We start from the raw sequence: 27,536 nt of genomic DNA, 5'->3' as shown, positions 1-27,536 counted from the left end.
ACACAGCAGGGAAATTAAATAGTAGCCTGTAGCACGTCCACACAGCAGGGAAATTAAACAGTAGCCTGTAGCACGTCCACACAGCAGGGAAATTAAATAGTAGCCTGTAGCACGTCCACACAGCAGGGAAATTAAATAGTAGCCTGTTGCACGTCCACACAGCAAGTAACCTCTTTTCAATTGTGGCCTTCACCCAACTTTTGACCCTTCTAGACTTGACTTGACTAAAATATGTAGTTTGATCCCTTTCATAGAATGAACCAACGTACAGACAATGAGAGCCTGTATCTACTAATCTTGATTCTCATTCAGTTGGTAGATGTAAGTAATTGCTCAATATAATGTCATTATAATGTAATGTGATTATATGGCAGCATGTGTGTGAAGAACAGGTCACTGCAGGACTGTAAAGCAAAACGGGACAGAACAGTCTATTTCTACTGTTTCTGTGTCGAGCATCTTTCTACCCTGACTGACTGACTGATTGGCTGGGGTAATGGATGTGTGTGTGTTCCCTGCTCTGTTGTCGCACACACACACACACACACACACACACACACACACACCCACCCAGCTCGGCGGTCTCAGAGAGTAAAACAAAGGGCCTCTTGGCGCCCTCGCTTCCACCTGACGTCATAGCAACAACAGCTCTCTCTCTCGCTCTCTCTCTCTCTCTCTCTCTCTCTCTCTCTCTCTCTCTCTCTCTCTCGCTCTCGCTCTCGCGCTCTCTCTCGCTCTCGCGCTCTCTCTCTCTCGCGCTCTCTCTCTCTCTCGGTTCATCCTCCAACACATTCTAAATTCTGCCTCCTCCCCTCCCCTCCCCTCTGCTTTCCTCCCCTCTCCTCTCCTCTCTGCTCTTCTCTCCTTTCTTTTCAGAAGAAAAGAACAGTACACACATTACACCCAGATGTACACAAACAACACACATTACACCCAGATATACACAAACAACACACATTACACCCAGATATACACAAACAACACACATTACACCCAGATATACACAAACAACACACATTACACCCAGATATACACAAACAACACACATTACACCCAGATATACACAAACAACACACATTACACCCAGATATACACAAACAACACACATTACACCCAGATATACACAAACAACACACATTACACCCAGATATACACAAACAACACACATTACACCCAGATATACACAAACAACTGTCTCCTCCTCTACCGTTCAGTCCAACCACCCTCTACTGTCTCCTCCTCTACCGTTCAGTCCAACCACCCTCTACCGTTCAGTCCAACCACCCTCTACCGTCCCCTCCCCTCTCCTCTCTGCTGCTTCCTCATCAGGAACACTTGTTTTTTTTCTCTCCTCTCCTCCCCTCTCCTCTCCTCTTTTCCTCCCCTCCCCTCTGTTCTGTTCTGTTTTGCTGTGTGTGTCTTTGTGTTACTGCTCTTCTCAAAGATTCAGCGATATGAGTCCTCTCCCAGGCATCTCAGTAATGAATGGAGGGGAGCTCAGCTCACAGCACAACACAGCAGCCATGCACATATACACCTGTGTGTGTGTGTGTGTGTGTGTGTGGGAGTTAGCGTTTGATTGCGTGAATCATTTACATGAATAAGCACGAACCCCTCTGTTCCTGTGTTTTTCCCTCTGCGTCAATAAACAGCCATGATTTTCTCACACACACACACACACACACACACACACACACACACACACAGAGAGAGACAGACAGAGGTTTGGGGAGAACTAGTCTCATTACTGTCACTGAGGTTGACAGTGTTATCAAAGTTCAAAGCCTGCCGCATGAGAGACACACACATGGTGCACACACACACACATGGTGCACACACACACACACATGGTGCACACACGCACACACACACACACACACACGGTGAAAACATGAACTTAATGAACACACACACACACAAGCACACTTTTCACAGGTAAGAGTGAGTCACTGTCTGAGTACATAACTGGTAATTGCAAGGCTGATTTTGCTGGGGCTTTCTGTAACGTGTGTGTGTGTGTGTGTGTGTGTGTGTGTGTCTTTCTCCTCCCTGTAGAAAACGGTGGACTGCATGACCACCATGTCGGTGCCGTCCACCCTGGTGAAGTGTCTGTATCTGTTCTTTGACCTTCCTCACATGGCCGAGGCCCCTGGGACCTCACAGACCCAGACCTCAGAGCTGCCCCAGGCTGACCGTCGGGCCCTGCTGCAGAAGGTCTTCGCACAGGTCTGTAATCAACGCCTATTCCCTAAACACTACTCCTTAGCCCCTTCTCCCTAGCCCTTCCATCCTGGCCTCTAGCCCCCCTTCTCTAGCTCAGTTCCCCCATATCCTAGTGAAGCTATGTGGGGTAAGGGGGTAAGGGGTATCCTAGTGAAGCTATGTGGGGTAAGGGGTATCCTAGTGAAGCTATGTGGGGTAAGGGGTATCCTAGTGAAGCTATGTGGGGTAAGGGGTATCCTAGTGAAGCTATGTGGGGTAAGGGGTATCCTAGTGAAGCTATGTGGGGTAAGGGGTATCCTAGTGAAGCTATGTGGGGTAAGGGGGTAAGGGGTATCCTGGTGAAGTGTTTTTTAATATGTTGAAACTCTTTTATTTCTGTGTTGTCACTAGATCCTTGTGAAGCTGTGTAGCTTTGTCTCTCCTGCGGAGGAACTGGCCCAGAAAGATGACCTCCAGCTACTCTTCTCCGCCATCACGTCGTGGTGCCCCCCCCACAACCTGCCCTGGAGGAAGAGCGCCGGCCAGGTCCTCACCACCATCTCACGACACGGACTCAGCGTCAACGTCATCAAGTATATCCACGGTGAGAGTTTGGTGTTGGTTGTGTTTTTGTTGTAAGGTTGGCCAAATTCAGAAAACATTCCCATTTATTTTCCCAAAAATTTGTTGAGAGGATTTCCACTTGTAATTGTTAAATCAATTCCAGTTTTATTCCCTCCTAAATTTGTCAAGCCTCCAAATGGGAATTCTGGGAAAAAAACTGCATTTTGGGAATGTTTTCAGAATTTTTACAACCCTAAATGGTTGGTGTCTGTGTACCGAGAAAATACAGATTGATGGTGTGTGTGTGTGTGTGTGTGTGTGTGTGTGTGTGTGTGTGTGTGTGTGTGTGTGTGTGTGCTGCTGCCATATTAACCTCCTTCCCTCCTTCCCTCCTTCCCTCCCTCCCTCCCTCCCTCAGAGAAAGAGTGCCTGGCCACGTGTATCCAGAACATGCAGCAGTCAGATGACCTCTCACCTTTAGAGATCGTAGAGATGTTTGCTGGTCTGTCCTGCTTCCTGAAGGACTCCAGCGACGTGTCTCAGACCCTGCTGGACGACTTCAGGATGTGTCAGGGATACACATTCCTCTGTGACCTCATGCTCAGGTAGGCTCATATTAGAGGTGTGTGTGTGTGTGTGTTTCAATATCAACAACTCCATCTCCCCCCAGGCTGGAGCAGGTCATTGATGACAGTAGTGTAGAGATGTTCTGAACAGTGTTACGATATTAACCCCTTCCTCTTCCTCTTCCTCTACAACATAGTGTGTTATGGTATTAACCCCTTCCTCTTCCTCTACAACATAGTGTGTTATGATATTAACCCCTTCCTCTTCCTCTACAACATAGTGTGTTATGATTATGATATTAACCCCTTCCTCTTCCTCTACAACATAGTGTGTTATGATATTAACCTCTTCCTCTTCCTCTACAACATAGTGTGTTATGATATTAACCCCTTCCTCTTCCTCTTCCTCTACAACATAGTGTGTTATGATATTAACCCCTTCCTCTTCCTCTTCCTCTACAACATAGTGTGTTATGATATTAACCCCTTCCTCTTCCTCTACAACATAGTGTGTTATGGTATTAACCCCTTCCTCTTCCTCTACAACATAGTGTGTTATGGTATTAACCCCTTCCTCTTCCTCTACAACATAGTGTGTTATGATATTAACCCCTTCCTCTTCCTCTACAACATAGTGTGTTATGATATTAACCCCTTCCTCTTCCTCTACAACATAGTGTGTTATGATATTAACCCCTTCCTCTTCCTCTACAACATAGTGTGTTATGATATTAACCCCTTCCTCTTCCTCTTCCTCTACAACATAGTGTGTTATGATATTAACCCCTTCCTCTTCCTCTACAACATAGTGTGTTATGATATTAACCCCTTCCTCTTCCTCTTCCTCTACAACATAGTGTGTTACGGTATTAACCCCTTCCTCTTCCTCTTCCTCTACAACATAGTGTGTTATGATATTAACCCCTTCCTCTTCCTCTACAACATAGTGTGTTATGATATTAACCCCTTCCTCTTCCTCTACAACATAGTGTGTTATGGTATTAACCCCTTCCTCTTCCTCTACAACATAGTGTGTTATGATATTAACCCCTTCCTCTTCCTCTACAACATAGTGTGTTATGATATTAACCTCTCCTTCCTCTTCCTCTACAACATAGTGTGTTATGATATTAACCCCTTCCTCTTCCTCTACAACATAGTGTGTTATGATATTAACCCCTTCCTCTTCCTCTTCCTCTACAACATAGTGTGTTATGGTATTAACCCCTTCCTCTTCCTCTACAACATAGTGTGTTATGATATTAACCCCTTCCTCTTCCTCTTCCTCTACAACATAGTGTGTTATGATATTAACCCCTTCCTCTTCCTCTACAACATAGTGTGTTATGGTATTAACCCCTTCCTCTTCCTCTTACTCTACAACATAGTGTGTTATGATATTAACCCCTTCCTCTTCCTCTTCCTCTACAACATAGTGTGTTATGATATTAACCCCTTCCTCTTCCTCTTCCTCTACAACATAGTGTGTTATGGTATTAACCCCTTCCTCTTCCTCTTCCTCTACAACATAGTGTGTTATGATATTAACCCCTTCCTCTTCCTCTACAACATAGTGTGTTATGATATTAACCCCTTCCTCTTCCTCTACAACATAGTGTGTTATGATATTAACCTCTTCCTCTTCCTCTACAACATAGTGTGTTATGGTATTAACCCCTTCCTCTTCCTCTACAACATAGTGTGTTATGATATTAACCTCTTCCTCTTCCTCTACAACATAGTGTGTTATGTTATTAACCCCTTCCTCTTCCTCTTCCTCTACAACATAGTGTGTTATGATATTAACCCCTTCCTCTTCCTCTTCCTCTACAACATAGTGTGTTATGATATTAACCCCTTCCTCTTCCTCTTCCTCTACAACATAGTGTGTTATGATATTAACCCCTTCCTCTTCCTCTTCCTCTACAACATAGTGTGTTATGGTATTAACCCCTTCCTCTTCCTCTACAACATAGTGTGTTATGGTATTAACCTCTTCCTCTTCCTCTACAACATAGTCTGTTATGATATTAACCCCTTCCTCTTCCTCTTCCTCTACAACATAGTGTGTTATGGTATTAACCCCTTCCTCTTCCTCTTCCGCTACAACATAGTGTGTTATGATATTAACCCCTTCCTCTTCCTCTACAACATAGTGTGTTATGATATTAACCCCTTCCTCTTCCTCTACAACATAGTGTGTTATGTTATTAACCTCTTCCTCTTCCTCTACAACATAGTGTGTTATGGTATTAACCCCTTCCTCTTCCTCTACAACATAGTGTGTTATGATATTAACCCCTTCCTCTTCCTCTCCCTATACAACATAGTGTGTTATGGTATTAACCCCTTCCTCTTCCTCTTCCTCTACAACATAGTGTGTTATGATATTAACCCCTTCCTCTTCCTCTCCCTCTACAACATAGTGTGTTATGATATTAACCCCTTCCTCTTCCTCTCCCTATACAACATAGTGTGTTATGGTATTAACCCCTTCCTCTTCCTCTTCCTCTACAACATAGTGTGTTATGATATTAACCCCTTCCTCTTCCTCTCCCTCTACAACATAGTGTGTTATGATATTAACCCCTTCCTCTTCCTCTCCCTATACAACATAGTGTGTTATGATATTAACCCCTTCCTCTTCCTCTCCCTCTACAACATAGTGTGTTATGATATTAACCCCTTCCTCTTCCTCTCCCTATACAACATAGTGTGTGGTTCTTGTTTCACTATATTAAATGTACCCCTCACCAGATTGGAGCAGGCCAAAGAGGAGGACAGCAGTGATGCTCTGAAGGACCTGGTCAACCTAGTGACGCTTCTGACCACCTATGGCGTGACAGATCTCAAACCAGCCGGTCTCACCACTGGAGCCCCCTTCCTCCTGCCCGGCTTCGTACTCCCACAGCCTTCTGGGAAAGGTACAGTCATCCGAGCGTCATCGCGGCTCCAGAGTTTACTTATCCCACTGCCACACCTTCCTAGTTAACGTCTTAAGCATAGAAACAGAGTTGCTAGAATGAGTTTCTCCATTTTAGTCAACAGTTCCTTAATGGTTGTAGCCAGATTTCCATGGTATGAATAACATGCCATTCAACTAATTCTATTTTTATGAGCTTGAGTCTCTGTGTGTGAACCAAAACTGTCCAGAATGTGTTCGTGTCATAGAAGTGGGTGGAGCTGTGCGTCTCAACAAGGAAGTGACACATTGTGATCGACAGGGAAGTGACACGTTGCGATCGACAGGGAAGTGACACGTTGCGATCGACAGGGAAGTGACACGTTGCGATCGACAGGGAAGTGACACGTTGCGATCGACAGGGAAGTGACACGTTGCGATCGACAGGGAAGTGACACGTTGCGATCGACAGGGAAGTGACACGTTGCGATCGACAGGGAAGTGACACGTTGCGATCGACAGGGAAGTGACACGTTGCGATCGACAGGGAAGTGATAAATCGGGTACGTTTTTTATCCGGCCGTGAAAATACTGCCCCCTAGCCATAACAGGTTAAGTTATCAATTTTCTTATAACGAACTTCAATGAAACTACTCAGTCTGCCCCCCAGAGGGTGTAAGATTCTGGTTGAATGAAGCAGACGGATAGCCAGCCTACAAGGGTCAAAACGTTTATTTATGAGAGCTCTGAAATCCTTACAATGTACAAAGCCTTTTATATTAACACACATGCACACACGCGCACACGCACACACACACACACACACACACACACTAACTTACATCAGTAGAGAACTCCACCCAGCTTTAGGTGGCTGTATTTTTCCACAGTACCCAGACCACCTGTCTCCTTATCTTTTGCCAGCCTAGCTGTTCCCAGGCCGTTGTTTCTCTCCCTAACTTAAGGAGGCCTCTTCTCCTGTTCCTTCCCAAGGTCGTCTTATCAACTCTGCCCTGCTCATTTTGAAGTGGTACCAGTGTCTTACTCACACACAGTATTGGAATATAGTTTTTAACCCATTATTATAGCCTTATTTCAAATACATTTCAACAGGTTATAAGGTTTCTGAGTGAAATCATTTAGTCAAACCTTTAATCATATCATTTCCATTACAGGATGTCACCCATCATTTGCTCCAGGGACACAACACCTATCATACTACTATGGCTGACCCTGTAAAACAACACCTATCATACTACTATGGCTGACCCTGTAAAACAACACCTATCATACTACTATGGCTGACCCTGTACAACAACACCTATCATACTACTATGACTGACCCTGTACAACAACACCTATCATACTACTATGACTGACCCTGTACAACAACACCTATCATACTACTATGGCTGACCCTGTACAACAACACCTATCATACTACTATGGCTGACCCTGTACAACAACACCTATCATACTGCTATGGCTGACCCTGTACAACAACACCTATCATACTACTATGGCTGACCCTGTACAACAACACCTATCATACTACTATGGCTGACCCTGTACAACAACACCTATCATACTACTATGACTGACCCTGTAAAACAACACCTGTCATACTACTATGGCTGACCCTGTAAAAGTACTACTTTGTGACTCCTGCTGAATACATTTGATGATTGTTGGTTTGTGTCTCCTCCAGGCCATACGGTGAGGAACCTCCAGTCGTTCTCCGTCCTACAGAATGCCTTCCTGAGGGCTAAGACGTCACTGCTGACCGCCACGCTGCTGGACGCCATCGGCAACATCTACGCTGCCGACCACGCCAACTACTTCATCCTGGAAGCACAGCACACGCTCTCACAGTTCGCTGACAAGGTGTGTGTGTCTGTGTGTGTCTGTGTGTGTGTGTGTGTGTGTGTCGTGTGTGTGTGTGTGTCTGTGCGCATGTGTGTGTCTGTGCGCGTGTGTGTGTGCGCGCGTGTGTGCGTGTGTGAATGTATAACGCCATTTTATCAACATTTCTGTCAAAGGTATTTTAAAAATTGTTGTATTGTATCTTTTAAATAGTTTTTACCGTCCAGGATTCATTGTGCTGTCCTCTGGATTCACATACATACGTTATGCATCTATATATATGTTATTCTAAATTAAACTCCATCCCATCTGTTTCCAGGTGGCCAAGCTGCCAGATGCCCAGACGAAGTACTTTAACCTGTTGGAGTTTGTAGTGTTCAGTCTGAACTATGTTCCCTGTAAAGAGCTGTTCAGTGTCAGCGTTCTGCTGAAGGGCTCCACGTCCTACACCTGCAGTATCACAGCTACCAGGTAGGGAAGTGTGTGTGTGTGTGTGTGTGTGTGTGTGTGTGTGTGTGTGTGTGTGTGTGTGTGTGTGTGTGTGTGTGTGTGCGCGCGCGTCTGGGCATGCGTGTTTGTGGGAGCGTTCTTCACAAACCAATTAATTGATGGTTGCTAGGGCCAATTTAATTGATGGTTGCTAGGGCCGATTTAATTGATGGTTGCTAGGTCCGATTTAGTTGATGGTTGCTAGGGCTGATTTAATTGATGGTTGCTAGGGCCGATTTAATTGAGGGTTGCTAGGGCCGATTTAATTGAGGGTTGCTAGGGCCGATTTAATTGAGGGTTGCTAGGGCCGATTTAGTTGATGGTTGCTAGGGCTGATTTAATTGATGATTGCTAGGGACGATTTATTTGAGGGTTGCTAGGGCCGATTTAGTTGATGGTTGCTAGGGCTGATTTTATTGATGAATCAAAGTAATATATCTAGTAAGAGTAGATGCCTACTTATCTGGTGTCGTATCTGGTGTCGTATCTATTGGGGCTAGAAAGCCACATATATTTGCGATCAAAACTCATATCTCTGTCCAGCAAGGACAATCAAATAAAATGTTTTGATTTCCTAATTTTGAAATCGATATGGATGCCCTTATAAATGTAAATCGACTATTTCAATATTCTGTGAATCTAACTGTTCCCTCAGGACTCTGTTGAAGTTGAGTCGCCATGACGCGGTGTTCAGTGATGTGTTGAGAGAGGTGGGGCTACTGGAGGTGCTGGTTAATCTCCTGCATAAATACGCTGCCTTGCTCAAAGATCCCGCAACGCAACAACAGACTCAGCCACAGAACAACGAACAAGGTGAGTCTCCTAGATCAGAGGCAATACTGGGTCGTATTCATTAGGGCACACCGTTGCAAAACATTTCAAAACGTCCAATCAGAAACACACATTTTTCCGTTGCACGACAAGTCCAGATTTATTCTGTTTCCGCCCGTTTCTTCCTTTTCATGCCCGGTGAATAGGACCCTGACTAACCCCACAGTGAGAAAGCCTTGCCGACTGAAGTGAATGATTTGTGATTCGTCATCTGGTTGCTAATAGTTCCTCAAACAAGCAGTTAAATCATCCAATCCCTTATAATACACACATGTTCACCATAGACTGCTGCTTTCTCTTTCTCTCTCTCTCTCTCTCTCTCTCTCTCTCTCTCTCTCTCTCTCTCTCTCTACTCTCTCTTCCTCCCTCTCTCTCTCGCTCTCTCTTCCTCTTTCTCCCTCTCCCTCTCTCTCTCTCTTCCTCCCTCTCCTTCTCCCACCCTTTCTTTCTCCCTCCCTCTCTTTCTCTCTTTTTCTCTCTCTTTCTGTCTCCCCCCCACCCCCTCTATTTCCATCTCTCTCTCTCTGTCTCTAGGTGACTGTAAGAACAGCAGTGTAGCGGAGGAACAGAAACAGTTAGCCTGGCTGGTCATGGAGACGCTGACTGTCCTGCTGCAAGGGTCCAACACTAACGCAGGTACACACACCCAAACATTATGTCTAACAAGGCCCTGAAATTACCACAGAAACCTCTGTAGTTGATCTCTTTTGTGTGTTCAACTATAATGATTCCCTTTAATAAATCCAGACAGAATCCAGAATCCTCCCAATCCCCACATTCCCTTCTGAACATAATCCCATACTAGTAGTGATGTCACACAGCCGCAACTCTGGGCTTCTCTGGGTCTTCTCTGGGCTTCTCTGGGCTTCTCTGGGCTTCTCTGGGCTTCTCTGAGTTTAGGTAATGCACACAAATCTGTCTCTGTCTGCCTGCCTGCCTGCCCCAAACTGACACACACACACACACACACACACACACACACACACACACACACACACACACACACACACACACACACACACACGGATGACAAATGACTCAAATGACTTCTATTTGAACAAGCCTTGACTCTGGGCAGAGCTCAATGGTTTCACTTCTGTCATTTACGATCATGTGACACTGGACAGGAAGATATACACTTCCTCCTCCTATATGTTGATTGGCTGGCTGCCTGTATGGATTCCTCATCTCAGAGATCACAAACATTATCTATTTGTACTCGCTCGCTCTCTCATTCTGTCTCTCTCTCTCTCTGTATCTCTTTCTTCTCTTTCTCTCTCTCGCTCTCTCTCTCTCTCTCTCTCTCATTCTGTCTCTCTGTCTCTCTCGCTCTCTCTCTCTCTCTCGCTCTCTCTCTCTCGCTCTCTCATTGTCTCTCTTTCTCTCTCTCTCGCTCTCTCTCTCTCTCTCTGTCTCAATCTCTCCTTCTGTCTCTCTCTCTGTCTCTCTCTCTCTCTCTGTATCTCTCTTTCTTCTCTCTCGCTCTCTCTCTCTTTCTCTCTCTCTCAATCTTTCTCTGTCCCAATCTCTGTCTCTCTTTCTTCTCTTTCTCAATCTCTCCTTCTGTCTCTCTTTCTTCTCTGTCTTAATCTCTCCTTCTCTCTCTTTCGTCTCTGTCTCGATCTCTCTTTTTTCTCTGTCTCTCTCTCCCACTATCCTGGTCTGAGTAAGGAGCGGTAGTGGAGGCCAGACTAATATGATGAGTCAGTGTTCTCCAGCAGAGATGGAGAGATGGAGACTCAGAGATGTGTATGATAAATGAGTGTGAGGGAGGGAGTGTGATGGGTGAATAAAGATTATTATTAGTATCATCTCTTATTGTGTCTCTTCCAATGTCCATCCCTCCTTCTCTCCCCATCCCCTCTCTCCTTCTCTCCTCCATCCCCTCTCTCCTTCTCCCCCATCCCTCGTCCATCCCTCCTTCTCTCCCCATCCCTCTCACCTCTCTCCTTCTCTCCCCCATCCCCTCTCTCCTCTCTGCTCTCCCCCATCCCTCTCCCCTCTCTGCTCTCCCCATCCCTCTCCCCTCTCTGCTCTCCCCCATCCCTCTCCCCTCTCTGCTCTCCCCCATCCCCTCTCTCCTCTCTGCTCTCCCCCATCCCTCTCCCCCATCCCTCTCCCCTCTCTGCTCTCCCCCATCCCTCTCCCCTCTCTGCTCTCCCCCATCCCTCTCCCCTCCATCCTCCTCTCCCCATCCCTCTCCCCTCTCTGCTCTCCCCCATCCGTCGCCCCTGTCTCCTCTCCCCTGTCTCCTCTCCCCCGTCTCCTCTCCCCCCGTCTCCTCTCCCCTGTCTCCTCTCCCCTCTCTCCTCTCCCCCGTCTCCTCTCCCCTGTCTCCTCTCCCCCGTCTCCTCTCCCCTGTCTCCTCTCCCCTGTCTCCTCTCCCCTCTCTCCTCTCCCCGTCTCCTCTCCCCTGTCTCCTCTCCCCTCTCTCCTCTCCCCCCGTCTCCTCTCCCCTGTCTCCTCTCCCCTCTCTCCTCTCCCCTCTCTCCTCTCCCCCGTCTCCTCTCCCCTGTCTCCTCTCCCCTGTCTCCTCTCCCCTGTCTCCTCTCCCCTCTCTCCTCTCCCCCGTCTCCTCTCCCCTGTCTCCTCTCCCCTGTCTCCTCTCCCCTGTCTCCTCTCCCTCTCTCCTCTCCCCGTCTCCTCTCCCCTCCCTCCTCTCCCCCGTCTCCTCTCCCCTCCCTCCTCCTCACCCCATCCCTCTCCCCTCTCTCCTCTCCCCTCTCTCCTCTCCCCATCCCCCCCCAGGTCTGTTCAGAGAGTTTGGAGGAGCGCGTTGTGTCCACAACATAGTGAAGTATGATCAGTGCAGGGACCATGCTCTGATGATCATCCAGCAGCTGGTTCTGTCCTCTAGTGGAGATGATGACATGGGAACATTACTGGGTCTGATGCACTCTGCCTCGTCCACGGAGCTGCAGCTGAAAACAGACATACTACAGGTCAGATACACACATACACACCTACACACACACCAACGCACACACCTACACACCTACACACACACACCTACACACACACACCTACACACCTACACACACACACACCTACCTACACACACACCTACACACACACCTACACCTACCTATACACACCTACACACCTACACCTACCTACACACCTACACACACACACACCTACACACACACACCTACCTACACACACCTACACACCTACACACACACACCTACACACACACACCTACACCTACCTACACACCTACACACACACACACACACCTACACCTACACACACACCTACACACACACACCTACACACCTACACCTACACCTACACACACACACCTACACACACACACCTACACCTACCTACACACCAACACACACACCTACACACACACACACCTACACACACACACACACCTACACACACACACACACCTACACACACACACACACACCTACACACACACACACCTACACACACACACACCTACACACACACACACACCTACACACACACCTACACACACACACACCTCACACACACACCTACCTACACACCTCCCCATTCATCCCTGACCTCCTCTCCCTCGCTGCTAGACTCTCCTGTCTGTCCTGAGAGAAAGCCACCGAACACGGACGGTCTTCCGGAAGGTCGGGGGCTTTGTGTATGTGACGTCCCTACTCGTTGCCATGGAGCGCTCTCTGTGTCAGCCGCCGTGTCACGGGTGGGAACGGGCCAATCAGAACCAAGTGTTTGAGCTCCTGCACACCGTGTTCTGCACGTTGACCGCTGCCATGCGGTACGAACCCGCCAACTCACACTTCTTCAGGACGGAGATCCAGTACGAAAAACTGGCAGACGCCGTCAGGTACAGTATGGGACAGGACACATATAGGACATGTATAGGACAGGACATGTATAGGACATGTATAGTATATTATAGGACATGTATAGTATATTATAGGACATGTATAGTATATTATAGGACATGTATGGGACAGGACATGTATGGGACAGGACATGTATGGGACAGGACATGTATAGTATAGGACATGTATAGTATAGGACATGTATAGTATAGGACAGGACATGTATAGGACAGGACATGTATAGTATAGTATAGGACATGTATAGTATAGGACATGTATAGTATAGGACATGTATAGGACAGAATAGGTATAGTATGGGACATGTATAGTACATGGCCCCAACTAATCTTTAAACAGTGACGCGTATTGATGTGTGGTAGATAGTGAGTCTTCACATGAGACTGCTGCTGCTGCTGATGATGTAAAAAGGGCTGTCTATACTGAACAAAAATATAAACGCAACGTGCAAGCTGTTGGTCCCATGTTTCATGAGCTGAAATAAAAGATCCCATAAATTTTCCATACGAACAAAAAGCTTATTTCTCTAATTCTGTGCACAAATTTGTTTACATCTCTGTTAGTGAGTATTTCTCCTTTGCCAATATAATCCATCCACCTGACAGGTGTGGCATATCAAGAAGCTGATTAAACAGCATGATCATTACACAGGTGCACCTTGTGCTGGGGACAATAAAAGGCCACTCTAAAATATGCAGTTTTGTCACAAAACACAATGGCACAGATGTCTCTAGTTTTGAGGGAGGGTGTAATTGGCATGCTGACTGCAGGAATGTCCACCAGAGCTGATGCCAGAGAATTGAATGTTGATTTCTCTACCATAAGCCGCCTCCAACAACGTTGTTTTAGAGAATTTGGCAGTATGTTGAACCGGCTTCACAACTGCAGACCACGTGTAACCACGCCAGCCCAGGACATTCACATCTGGCTTCTTCACCTGCGGGATCGTCTGAGGGTGGTGGGCCAAACAAGGCCCACCCATGGCTGCGCCCCTGCCCAGTCATGTGAAATCCATAGATTAGGGCCTAATGAATTTATTTAAATTGACTGATTTCCTTATATGAACTGTAACTCAGTAAAATCTTTGATATTGTTGCGTGTTGCGCTTATATTTTTGTTCAGTATAAATAAATTTGATTGATTGATTGATTGATTGATTGATTGATTGATTGATTGATTGATGGATTATTGACCCACGTCCCACCACCTTCAGGCTGCTGGGTTGTTTCTCTGAGGCCAAGAAGGTTGGAGCCACGGGAGTGTTCCCTTCCAACGCCCAGCCCTTCCTGAGGCTGCTGGAGGACGACGGGGTTTCAGCCGGAGCAGGGGGCGGGACCGGGGACAACATCTGCCCCACCCTCAAACACTGCAGCAAGCTCTTCATCTACCTTCATAAAATGGCCACAGACTCCTTCGACAGGTACGTCAGTTACTGTTTCTCACTAAAACAGACTCTAGGCCCACTCATTTGGAAGGTCTGTGATCGACTCCCTCAACAGGTCAGTGATTGACTCCCTCAACAGGTCAGTGATTGACTCATTCAACAGGTCAGTGGTTGACTCATTCAACAGGTCAGTGGTTGACTCATTCAACAGGTCAGTGATTGACTCATTCAACAGGTCAGTGGTTGACTCATTCAACAGGTCAGTGGTTGACTCATTCAACAGGTCAGTGGTTGACTCATTCAACAGGTCAGTGATTGACTCCCTCAACAGGTCAGTGATTGACTCCCTCAACAGGTCAGTGGTTGACTCATTCAACAGGTCAGTGGTTGACTCCCTCAACAGGTCAGTGGTTGACTCCCTCAACAGGTCAGTGGTTGACTCATTCAACAGGTCAGTGGTTGACTCCCTCAACAGGTCAGTGATTGACTCCCTCAACAGGTCAGTGATTTTGTTAAACAGGTCAAAAGGAAGATGCTTCTCTTAACCCCGAATCAATGGGCTCCCGAGTGGCGCAGCGGTCTAAGGCGCTGCATCTCAGTGTAAGAGGCGTCACTACAGTCCCTGGTTCGAATCCAGGCTGTATCACATCCAGCCGTGATTTTGGGAGTACAATAGGGCCTGCGCACAATTTGGCACAGCGCCTTCCGGGTTTGGGCCCGGGGTAGGTCGTCATTGTAAATAAGAAATTGTTCTTAAACTGGCTTGAAAATACATCCCATGACAATCAAAGCTCCAAGTCACCAATGCAAAAAGTCCCACAGCTCAACACATTTAGATATTGAGTTCTTCTCATATCACTGACTTCACTTGGACTCTCACATACCTCAATACAGCTCATGGCAGTTGTGCAGTTTTGATTGGGCTATGCTGCCTTGTGAATGAAGAGCTTATCTACCGCACTGTTGTGCAGGCCTCTCCAAACATGGTCCTGGGTACCACAAGGGGCACACATTTTGGTATTAGACCCCGAGCACTAATACAGATTATTCAAATAATCAACCCCCCCCCCCAGGACCAGGGTTCGGAAACATTGGTGTAGTGTAACCAAACCTTCACATGCATGTGCTGTAGCATTAGCCTCCTGGTAGTGTGCTGTAGCATTAGCCTCCTGGTAGTGTGCTGTAGCATTAGCCTCCTGGTAGCATTAGCCTCCTGGTAGTGTGCTGTAGCATTAGCCTCCTGGTAGCATTAGCCTCCTGGTAGTGTGCTGTAGCATTAGCCTCCTGGTAGTGTGCTGTAGTATTAGCGACCTGGTAGCATTAGCATCCTGGTAGTGTACTGTAGCATTAGCCTCCTGGTAGCATTAGCCTCCTGGTAGTGTGCTGTAGCATTAGCGACCTGGTAGTGTGCTGTAGCATTAGCATCCTGATAGTGTACTGTAGCATTAGCCTCCTGGTAGCATTAGCCTCCTGGTAGTGTGCTGTAGCATTAGCGACCTGGTAGTGTACTGTAGCATTAGCCTCCTGGTAATGTGATGTAGCATTAGCCTCCTGGTAGCATTAGCCTCCTGGTAGCATTAGCCTCCTTGTAGTGTGCTGTAGCATTAGCCTCCTGGTAGCATTAGCCTCCTTGTAGTGTGCTAGCTAGCTATGCTCTGAGCGCTCTTCTCTTTCAGCCTTCTAACTAACATCTTCCTCTTTTCTCTCTTTCCTCTCTTTCTCTCTTTTTCTCCTCTAATCTTTGGCACTGCCTGGCTGTGTGTTTGGGCTGTGTGCTACTCTTGTCCATCCATGTTTGTCTGTGTGTGTGTCTGTGTGTGTGTCCTGAATGTGTGTGTGTGTGTGCTGTGTTCAGTCGTGCGGAGCAGGTTCCCCCCTGCCTCACTCACGAGACCTCCCTGCCGTCCCCCTGGGGTACGCCAGCGCTCGCCAGGAAGAGGTAGCTACTGCGCTCTGCACTCCTCTTCCTCATCCCGCTCTTTCGCTCCTCTTCCTATGTCATGCTACTCTCTCTTTCCCCTATGTCAGCTATTGCTGCTATGTCACGTTGCTCTCTCCTCTCTCTTTCCCTTATGTCAGTTATTGCTGCTATGTCATGGGGCTCTCTTACCCTTATGTCAGCTATTGCTGCTATGTCATGTTGCTCTCTCCTCTCTTTCCCTTATGTCAGCTATTTCTGCTATGTCATGTAGCTCTCTTACCCTTATGTCAGCTGTTGCTGCTATGTCATGTTGCTCTCTCCTCTCCCTTATGTCAGCTATTGCTGCTATGTCATGTGAATTCCACTCCTCTTGTTCTCTACATTCTGACCTCTCTCTCTCCCTCCCTCTCGTTCTCTCTCCCTCTCGTTCTCTCTCCTCTCTCTTTGTTCTCTCTGTCTCTCTTTTCATCCTGGTTCTGCTGACCCCTTCCTTTAAGCCCTCTCTCCTCACTGCTCTGTAGGGGAAACCAAACCTACCGTTTGTATCATTTCCATGACTGCATCAACGTGGCTATTTTTCTCTAATTAAATGAATACAGGCCTGGGTGTGAGTCAGTGTCCAGTCAGAGTCAACTCTAAACTGACTTAACCTTTTAAACCTCTCGTGTTTAATCTCTTCATGTTTTAATCACTTCTACAGAGACACTTCGTTAATCAACATTTCAGTTTTCAAAGTAAAAATCCCAGAGTTAGCAAAATAGGTGATTTTTTTTTTAAATTAATTTTTTTAATCCATGATCCCTTTGAAAGGAAAGATTAGGATATCTATTCTGGATTTATTTTCCCTCTCATCGTACTCAACCCCACAATATTTTGGCAACACTTTATTTAGATAGTTCCCAATAGATACTGAGTATAGCAAACATTAAGAACACCTTCCTAATATTGACTTGCACCCCCTTTTGCCCTCTGAACAGTCTCAATTCGTCGGGACATGGACTCTACAAGGTGTCGAAAGTGTTCTGCATGGATGCTGGCCCATGTTGACTCCAATGGTTCCCACAGTTGTGTCAAGTTGGCTGGTTGTCCTTTGGGTGGTGGATCGTTCTTGATACACACGGGGGAAACGGTTGACTCTCACTAACTGCTGACTTACTGTCACCGAAAACACAGGCATGGCTACCAGGGCACATCAGGACCCCCTGCAGGGGTCAGAGCCTTGACGGACCTAAACATGAAACTACAACTGGCCAACACTTCCTCCTCGTCGGACTCGGTGGTCATCCACCCTGGGGCGGGGCTAGCCATGCTGGACCTGCTGGCCTCCGTCAGCTCCGACAGCCAACCAGAGGTAAGGAAGTGCCGAGGAGGCCTCTGGCCTCAGGATGAATGTGTTACTTTCTCTCAGTGATACTAGTCGGTAAAATGGAATCAAGTTTACTACCATTTCCTCTTAGTCCAAATGAGGAACAAACCTTATTCAGCATCTCTTGTACAAGAGTTCCGTTTCCTCCCTAAGAACTGTACATCTCTGAATAGCTGTATATCTTCCTGGTTTAGCTGTTGTCATGACACTAGTCTATCTTTTATATGACAAAAGAGTTACACTTCAGCAAGACGCTCCAAGGGTTCAGCTCGTCTGTCACAAACGTTAAAGAAACCAAAACTTAACAATTAATTTCCCTCCCTCCCTCCCTCCCTCCCTCCCTCCCTCCCTCCCTCCCTCCCTCCCTCCCTCCCTCCCTCCCTCCCTCCCACCCTCCCTCCCTCCCTCCCTCCCTACCCCCCTTCCCTACCTACCCAGCATGCTCTTGACCTTCAGCTAGCAGTAGCTAACATCCTGCAGCTGCTGGTCCACACGGAGAGAAACCAGCAGATACTGTGTGAAGCAGGTCTACACAGCAGACTACTGCAGCGCTGCAGCCTGGCCCTGGGAGACGAGGAACATCCCTTACACCCGCCGCTGCAGAGGATGTTTGAGAGGCTGGCCTCCCAGGCCCTGCAGCCTATGGCCCTGAGGTGAGGGTGGGATGCACGCACACGCACACACACACACGCACGCACACACACACACACACACACACCACAGGACCAGATGTGGCACGTCATTATAAGTCCATTTACCTCTAAAATATTTACCTCATCACACAAATTGCACACAAATAGTAATTGCACACAAATAGTAAACAGAGCTCTCTGTCACTAAGGGCTGGCTTAACCCCCCCGTAATAAACTCTTAATGATGTCGATGGTTGTTTTACGTAAAAGGGAAAAAACCGGTTTCGACAGGTTTTTAATATTATTTAGAGGAGTCTGGGTGGAGTCACAGTTGGTCTAATTTGCTGCATGGCCGGTCAGCTGTGATGCAGGATAGGATACGGACAGTTGAGCTAGAGACACACACACACACACACACACACACACACACACACACACACACACACACACACACACACACACACACACACACACACACACACACAGCTAGAGAAGAAGTCATCTGACTTTCTTTCTTATAAAAATGAACAATGATCCTCTGTAGACCCTCCTGTTTCTCCTCTGTAGACCCTCCTGTTTCTCCTCTGTAGACCCTCCTGTTTCTCCTCTGTAGACCCTCCTGTTTCTCCTCTGTAGACCCTCCTGTTTCTCCTCTGTAGACCCTCCTGTTTCTCCTCTGTAGACCCTCCTGTTTCTCCTCTGTAGACCCTCCTGTTTCTCCTCTGTAGACCCTCCTGTTTCTCCTCTGTAGACCCTCCTGTTTCTCCTCTGTAGACCCTCCTGTTTCTCCTCTGTAGACCCTCCTGTTTCTCCTCTGTAGACCCTCCTGTTTCTCCTCTGTAGACCCTCCTGTTTCTCCTCTGTAGACCCTCCTGTTTCTCCTCTGTAGACCCTCCTGTTTCTCCTCTGTAGACCCTCCTGTTTCTCCTCTGTAGACCCTCCTGTTTCTCCTCTGTAGACCCTCCTGTTTCTCCTCTGTAGACCCTCCTGTTTCTCCTCTGTAGACCCTCCTGTTTCTCCTCTGTAGACCCTCCTGTTTCTCCTCTGTAGACCCTCCTGTTTCTCCTCTGTAGACCCTCCTGTTTCTCCTCTGTAGACCCTCCTGTTTCTCCTCTGTAGACCCTCCTGTTTCTCCTCTGTAGACCCTCCTGTTTCTCCTCTGTAGACCCTCCTGTTTCTCCTCTGTAGACCCTCCTGTTTCTCCTCTGTAGACCCTCCTGTTTCTCCTCTGTAGACCCTCCTGTTTCTCCTCTGTAGACCCTCCTGTTTCTCCTCTGTAGACCCTCCTGTTTCTCCTCTGTAGACCCTCCTGTTTCTCCTCTGTAGACCCTCCTGTTTCTCCTCTGTAGACCCTCCTGTTTCTCCTCTGTAGACCCTCCTGTTTCTCCTCTGTAGACCCTCCTGTTTCTCCTCTGTAGACCCTCCTGTTTCTCCTCTGTAGACCCTCCTGTTTCTCCTCTGTAGACCCTCCTGTTTCTCCTCTGTAGACCCTCCTGTTTCTCCTCTGTAGACCCTCCTGTTTCTCCTCTGTAGACCCTCCTGTTTCTCCTCTGTAGACCCTCCTGTTTCTCCTCTGTAGACCCTCCTGTTTCTCCTCTGTAGACTCCCCTGTTTCTCCTCTGTAGACTCCCCTGTTCCTCCTCTGTACTCAATGAATCAAACAATTAATCAATTCATAAAAAAATGAATCAATTAGCCCATTAAAATGTTTATTTTACTCCATAAGATAATTAGCAATATGCAAGAGACTACAGTTGAACCATGTGCCATAAAGTATAATGGGTTTAGCTGACTAAGGCAAAGGACTGGTCATGAGAAGCCAAATATCAAAGCAAGTATTATTTAATGACTCGGTGAAAATGAATTGATTCACAATACAAGGCATAACGGTGTAATCTTCAAAGCTTTAGCAAGAATTAAGAGGTATTATTCTAAGCATATAGATACTAAAGTTAACTTACAGGACAAAGCATGAACAAAGAGATGCCTTAGAAGTCTAGGAAATGAGAATGAATCATACAATCTTCCTACAGGATAAGAGAGAGAACAAAATACATTTAATTCCATTTAGAACAACTGAAGGTGTAACCTTTCGACCCAAAATCAACCACCATTGACCAATCAAACGATACCAAGTTTACAGTGTAACCTGACCCCCAAGGCCCAATCACCACCTGAGAGTCACAGCATTTAAATACTTGTGTGGTGGATGAGACCAATGGAAATAAGTTAGAATTCCTGTGAAGACAATGAAAACCCTTTGCATAGTTCACCCTGTCCAGATACAAGTTACCACAGAGATCATACAGGTAGCCTAGTGGTTAGAGTGTTGGGCCAGTAACTGAAAGGTTGCTGGATCGAATCCCCGAGCTGACAAGGTAAAAAATCTGTCGTTCTGCCCCTGAACAAGGCAGTTAACCCACTGTTCCCCGGGCACCTCTCTGATTTGGGTTAAATGCAGAAGACACATTTCAGTTGAAGGCATTCAGTTGTACAACTGACTAGGTATCCCCCCTTTCCTTTCTGTTGTACAACTGACTAGGTATCCCCCTTTCCTTTCAGTTGTACAACTGACTAGGTATCCCCCTTTCCTTTCTGTTGTATAACTGACTAGGTATCCCCCTTTCTGTTGTACAACTGACTAGGTATCCCCCCTTTCCTTTCAGTTGTTCAACTGACTAGGTATCCCCCTTTCCTTTCTGTTGTACAACTGACTAGGTATCCCCCTTTCCTTTCTGTTGTATAACTGACTAGGTATCCCCCTTTCCTTTCAGTTGTTCAACTGACTAGGTATCCCCCTTTCCTTTCAGTTGTACAACTGACTAGGTATCCCCCTTTTCCCTTTCTGTTGTATAACTGACTAGGTATCCCCCTTTCCTTTCAGTTGTTCAACTGACTAGGTATCCCCCTTTCCTTTCAGTTGTACAACTGACTAGGTATCCCCCTTTCCTTTCTGTTGTATAACTGACTAGGTATCCCCCTTTCCTTTCAGTTGTTCAACTGACTAGGTATCCCCCTTTCCTTTCAGTTGTACAACTGACTAGGTATCCCCCTTTCCCTTTCTGTTGTATAACTGACTAGGTATCCCCCTTTCCTTTCAGTTGTTCAACTGACTAGGTATCCCCCTTTCCTTTCAGTTGTACAACTGACTAGGTATCCCCCTTTCCTTTCAGTTGTATAACTGACTAGGTATCCACCTTTCCTTTCAGTAGTATAACTGACTAGGTATCCCCCTTTCCTTTCAGTTGTACAACTGACTAGGTATCCCCCTTTCCTTTCTGTTGTACAACTGACTAGGTATCCCCCTTTCCTTTCAGTTGTATAACTGACTAGGTATCCCCCCTTTCCTTTCAGTTGTATAACTGACTAGGTATCCCCCTTTCTGTTGTATAACTGACTAGGTATCCCCCCTTTCCTTTCAGTTGTATAACTGACTAGGTATCCCCCTTTCTGTTGTATAACTGACTAGGTATCCCCCCTTTCCTTTCAGTTGTATAACTGACTAGGTATCCCCCTTTCCTTTCAGTTGTATAACTGACTAGGTATCCACCTTTCCTTTCAGTAGTATAACTGACTAGGTATCCCCCTTTCCTTTCAGTAGTATAACTGACTAGGTATCCCCCTTTCCTTTCAGTTGTATAACTGACTAGGTATCCCCCCTTTCCTTTCAGTTGTATAACTGACTAGGTATCCCCCTTTCCTTTCAGTTGTATAACTGACTAGGTATCCCCCTTTCCCTTTCTGTTGTACATCTGACTAGGTATCCCCCTTTCCTTTCAGTTGTATAACTGACTAGGTATCCCCCCTTTCAGTTGTATAACTGACTAGGTTTCCCCCTTTCCTTTCTGTTGTATAACTGACTAGGTATCCCCCCCTTTCCTTTCTGTTGTATAACTGACTAGGTATCCCCCCTTTCTGTTGTACAACTGACTAGGTATCCCCCTTTCCTTTCTGTTGTACAACTGACTAGGTATCCCCCTTTCCTTTCTGTTGTATAACTGACTAGGTATCCCCCCTTTCTGTTGTACAACTGACTAGGTATCCCCCTTTCCTTTCAGTTGTACAACTGACTAGGTATCCCCCTTTCCTTTCAGTTGTACAACTGACTAGGTATCCCCCCTTTCCTTTCTGTTGTACAACTGACTAGGTATCCCCTTTTCCTTTCAGTTGTATAACTGACTAGGTATCCCCCCTTTCCTTTCAGTTGTATAACTGACTAGGTATCCCCCCTTTCCTTTCTGTTGTTCAACTGACTAGGTATCCCCCTTTCCTTTCTGTTGTACAACTGACTAGGTATCCCCCTTTCCTTTCTGTTGTTCAACTGACTAGGTATCCCCCTTTCCTTTCTGTTGTATAACTGACTAGGTATCCCCCCTTAACTTTCTGTTGTACAACTGACTAGGTATCCCCCTTTCCTTTCTGTTGTACAACTGACTAGGTATCCCCATTTCCTTTCTGTTGTATAACTGACTAGGTATCCCCCCTTTCCTTTCAGATGTATAACTGACTAGGTATCCCCCTTTCCTTTCTGTTGTTCAACTGACTAGGTATCCCCCTTTCCTTTCTGTTGTATAACTGACTAGGTATCCCCCCTTAACTTTCTGTTGTACAACTGACTAGGTATCCCCCTTTCCTTTCTGTTGTACAACTGACTAGGTATCCCCATTTCCTTTCTGTTGTATAACTGACTAGGTATCCCCCCTTTCCTTTCTGTTGTATAACTGACTAGGTATCCCCCCTTTCCTTTCTGTTGTACAACTGACTAGGTATCCCCCTTTCCTTTCAGTTGTACAACTGACTAGTTATCCCCCTTTCCTTTCTGTTGTATAACTGACTAGATATCCCCCTTTCCTTTCAGTTGTTCAACTGACTAGTTATCCCCCTTTCCTTTCTGTTGTACAACTGACTAGATATCCCCCTTTCCTTTCAGTTGTTCAACTGACTAGTTATCCCCCTTTCCTTTCTGTTGTATAACTGACTAGGTATCCCCCCTTTCCTTTCTGTTGTACAACTGACTAGATATCCCCCTTTCCTTTCTGTTGTACAACTGACTAGGTATCCCCCCTTTCCTTTCTGTTGTATAACTGACTAGGTTTCCCCCTTTCCTTTCTGTTGTTTAACTGACTAGGTATCCCCCCTTTCCTTTCTGTTGTATAACTGACTAGGTATCCCCCCTTTCTGTTGTACAACTGACTAGGTATCACCCTTTCCTTTCTGTTGTACAACTGACTAGGTATCCCCCTTTCCTTTCTGTTGTATAACTGACTAGGTATCCCCCCTTTCCTTTCAGTTGTACAACTGACTAGGTATCCCCCTTTCCTTTCTGTTGTACAACTGACTAGGTATCCCCCTTTCCTTTCTGTTGTACAACTGACTAGGTATCCCCCTTTCCTTTCAGTTGTATAACTGACTAGGTATCCCCCCTTTCTGTTGTACAACTGACTAGGTATCCCCCTTTCCTTTCAGTTGTACAACTGACTAGGTATCCCCCTTTCCTTTCAGTTGTACAACTGACTAGGTATCCCCCCTTTCCTTTCTGTTGTACAACTGACTAGGTATCCCCTTTTCCTTTCAGTTGTATAACTGACTAGGTATCCCCCTTTCCTTTCAGTAGTATAACTGACTAGGTATCCCCCCTTTCTGTTGTACAACTGACTAGGTATCCCCCTTTCCTTTCAGTTGTACAACTGCCTAGGTATCCCCCTTTCCTTTCTGTTGTACAACTGACTAGGTATCCTCATTTCCTTTCTGTTGTATAACTGACTAGGTATCCCCCCTTTCCTTTCTGTTGTACAACTGACTAGGTATCCCCCTTTACCTTTCTGTTGTATAACTGACTAGATATCCCCCTTTCCTTTCAGTTGTTCAACTGACTAGTTATCCCCCCTTTCCTTTCTGTTGTATAACTGACTAGGTATCCCCCTTTACCTTTCTGTTGTATAACTGACTAGATATCCCCCTTTCCTTTCTGTTGTATAACTGACTAGGTATCCCCCTTTCCCTTTCAGTTGTTCAACTGACTAGGTATCCCCCTTTCCTTTCTGTTGTATAACTGACTAGGTATCCCCCCTTTCCTTTCAGTTGTATAACTGACTAGGTATCCCCTTTTCCTTTCTGTTGTATAACTGACTAGGTATCCCCCCTTTCCTTTCAGTTGTATAACTGACTAGGTATCCCCCCTTTCCTTTCTGTTGTATAACTGACTAGGTATCCCCCTTTCCTTTCTGTTGTATAACTGACTAGGTATCCCCCCTTTCCTTTCTGTTGTACAACTGACTAGATATCCCCCTTTCCTTTCTGTTGTATAACTGACTAGGTATCCCCATTTCCTTTCTGTTGTACAACTGACTAGGTATCCCCCTTTCCTTTCAGTGGTACAACTGACTAGATATCCCCCTTTCCTTTCTGTTGTACAACTGACTAGGTATCCCCCCTTTCCTTTCTATTGTACAACTGACTAGGTATCCCCCTTTCCTTTCTGTTGTATAACTGACTAGGTATCCCCCCTTTCCTTTCTGTTGTACAACTGACTAGGTATCCCCCTTTCCTTTCTGTTGTACAACTGACTAGGTATCCACCTTTCCTTTCAGTTGTACAACTGACTAGGTATCCCCCTTTCCTTTCTGTTGTACAACTGACTAGCTATCCCCCTTTACCTTTCAGTTGTATAACTGACTAGGTATCCCCCTTTCCTTTCTGTTGTACAACTGACTAGCTATCCCCCTTTACCTTTCAGTTGTATAACTGACTAGGTATCCCCCTTTCCTTTCTGTTGTACAACTGCCTAGGTATCCACCTTTCCTTTCAGTTGTACAACTGACTAGGTATCCCCCTTTCCTTTCAGTTGTACAACTGACTAGGTATCCCCCTTTCCTTTCAGTTGTACAACTGACTAGGTATCCCCTTTCAGTTGTATAACTGACTAGGTATCCCCCTTTCCTTTCTGTTGTACAACTGACTAGATATCCCCCTTTCCTTTTCAGTTGTACAACTGACTAGATACCCCCCTTTCAGTTGTATAACTGACTAGGTATCCCCATTTCCTTTCTGTTGTACAACTGACTAGGTATCCCCCCTTTCCTTTCTGTTGTACAACTGACTAGGTATCCCCCTTTCCTTTCTGTTGTACAACTGACTAGGTATCCCCCCTTTCCTTTCTGTTGTACAACTGACTAGGTATCCCCATTTCCTTTCTGTTGTACAACTGACTAGGTATCCCCCCTTTCCTTTCTGTTGTACAACTGACTAGGTATCCCCCTTTCCTTTCAGTTGTACAACTGACTAGGTATCCCCTTTCAGTTGTATAACTGACTAGGTATCCCCATTTCCTTTCTGTTGTATAACTGACTAGGTATCCCCCTTTCCTTTCTGTTGTATAACTGACTAGGTATCCCCCCTTTCCTTTCAGTTGTACAACTGACTAGGTATCCCCTTTCAGTTGTATAACTGACTAGGTATCCCCATTTCCTTTCTGTTGTATAACTGACTAGGTATCCCCCTTTCCTTTCTGTTGTATAACTGACTAGGTATCCCCCTTTCCTTTCAGTTGTACAACTGACTAGGTATCCCCCCTTTCCTTTCAGTTGTTCAACTGACTAGGTATCCCCCCTTTCCTTTCAGTTGTACAACTGACTAGGTATCCCCCCTTTCCTTTCAGTTGTATAACTGACTAGGTATCCCCCTTTCCTTTCAGTTGTATAACTGACTAGGTATCCCCCTTTCCTTTCTGTTGTACAACTGACTAGGTATCCCCCTTTCCTTTCAGTTGTATAACTGACTAGGTATCTCCCTTTCGTTTCAGTTGTACAATTGACTAGGTATCCCCCCTTTCAGATGTATAACTGACTAGGTATCCCCCCTTTCCTTTCTGTTGTATAACTGACTAGGTATCCCCCCTTTCCTTTCTGTTGTACAACTGACTAGGTATCCCCCTTTCCCTTCTGTTGTACAACTGACTAGGTATCCCCCCTTTCTGTTGTATAACTGACTAGGTATCCCCCCTTTCCTTTCTGTTGTATAACTGACTAGGTATCCCCCTTTCCTTTCTGTTGTATAACTGACTAGGTATCCCCCCTTTCCTTTCTGTTGTATAACTGACTAGGTATCCCCCCTTTCCTTTCTGTTGTATAACTGACTAGGTATCCCCCCTTTCCTTTCAGTTGTATAACTGACTAGGTATCCCCCCTTTCCTTTCTGTTGTATAACTGACTAGGTATCCCCCTTTCCTTTCTGTTGTATAACTGACTAGGTATCCCCCCTTTCCTTTCTGTTGTACAACTGACTAGATATCCCCCTTTCCTTTCTGTTGTATAACTGACTAGGTATCCCCATTTCCTTTCTGTTGTACAACTGACTAGGTATCCCCCTTTCCTTTCAGTGGTACAACTGACTAGGTATCCCCCCTTTCCTTTCTATTGTACAACTGACTAGATATCCCCCTTTCCTTTCTGTTGTATAACTGACTAGGTATCCCCCCTTTCCTTTCTGTTGTACAACTGACTAGGTATCCCCCTTTCCTTTCTGTTGTACAACTGACTAGGTATCCACCTTTCCTTTCAGTTGTACAACTGACTAGGTATCCCCCTTTCCTTTCTGTTGTACAACTGACTAGCTATCCCCCTTTACCTTTCAGTTGTATAACTGACTAGGTATCCCCCTTTCCTTTCTGTTGTACAACTGACTAGCTATCCCCCTTTACCTTTCAGTTGTATAACTGACTAGGTATCCCCCTTTCCTTTCTGTTGTACAACTGCCTAGGTATCCACCTTTCCTTTCAGTTGTACAACTGACTAGGTATCCCCCTTTCCTTTCAGTTGTACAACTGACTAGGTATCCCCCTTTCCTTTCAGTTGTACAACTGACTAGGTATCCCCTTTCAGTTGTATAACTGACTAGGTATCCCCCTTTCCTTTCTGTTGTACAACTGACTAGATATCCCCCTTTCCTTTTCAGTTGTACAACT

General features: G+C 46.0%; 1 protein-coding gene across 5 annotated transcripts in view; it reads left to right on the top strand.

Annotated features, from left to right (window-relative positions):
• LOC106570917 (WD repeat and FYVE domain-containing protein 3) overlaps positions 1-27,536 on the top strand; it is a 326,816-nt gene that overhangs the window by 155,296 nt on the left and 143,984 nt on the right. For 4 of the 5 annotated variants that reach the window (XM_045695421.1, XM_045695420.1, XM_045695419.1 and 1 more), the window contains exons 5-18: positions 2,056-2,226; positions 2,614-2,806; positions 3,185-3,371; positions 6,090-6,256; positions 7,943-8,118; positions 8,417-8,568; positions 9,242-9,399; positions 9,952-10,053; positions 12,166-12,359; positions 12,981-13,252; positions 14,485-14,691; positions 16,511-16,594; positions 17,750-17,927; positions 18,381-18,595. In XM_045695421.1, coding sequence (XP_045551377.1) covers positions 2,056-2,226; positions 2,614-2,806; positions 3,185-3,371; positions 6,090-6,256; positions 7,943-8,118; positions 8,417-8,568; positions 9,242-9,399; positions 9,952-10,053; positions 12,166-12,359; positions 12,981-13,252; positions 14,485-14,691; positions 16,511-16,594; positions 17,750-17,927; positions 18,381-18,595 — 2,456 coding nt within the window. The remainder of the gene's footprint in view (positions 1-2,055; positions 2,227-2,613; positions 2,807-3,184; positions 3,372-6,089; positions 6,257-7,942; positions 8,119-8,416; positions 8,569-9,241; positions 9,400-9,951; positions 10,054-12,165; positions 12,360-12,980; positions 13,253-14,484; positions 14,692-16,510; positions 16,595-17,749; positions 17,928-18,380; positions 18,596-27,536) is intronic. The other variant, XM_045695422.1, reaches the window with a different exon arrangement.

Source organism: Salmo salar, chromosome ssa15 (assembly GCF_905237065.1).
Source record: "Salmo salar chromosome ssa15, Ssal_v3.1, whole genome shotgun sequence".
Lineage (NCBI taxonomy): Eukaryota > Metazoa > Chordata > Actinopteri > Salmoniformes > Salmonidae > Salmo > Salmo salar.
The sequence above is the reverse complement of the archived record's forward strand: the minus strand, read 5'-3'. Positions and strand labels throughout refer to the sequence as shown.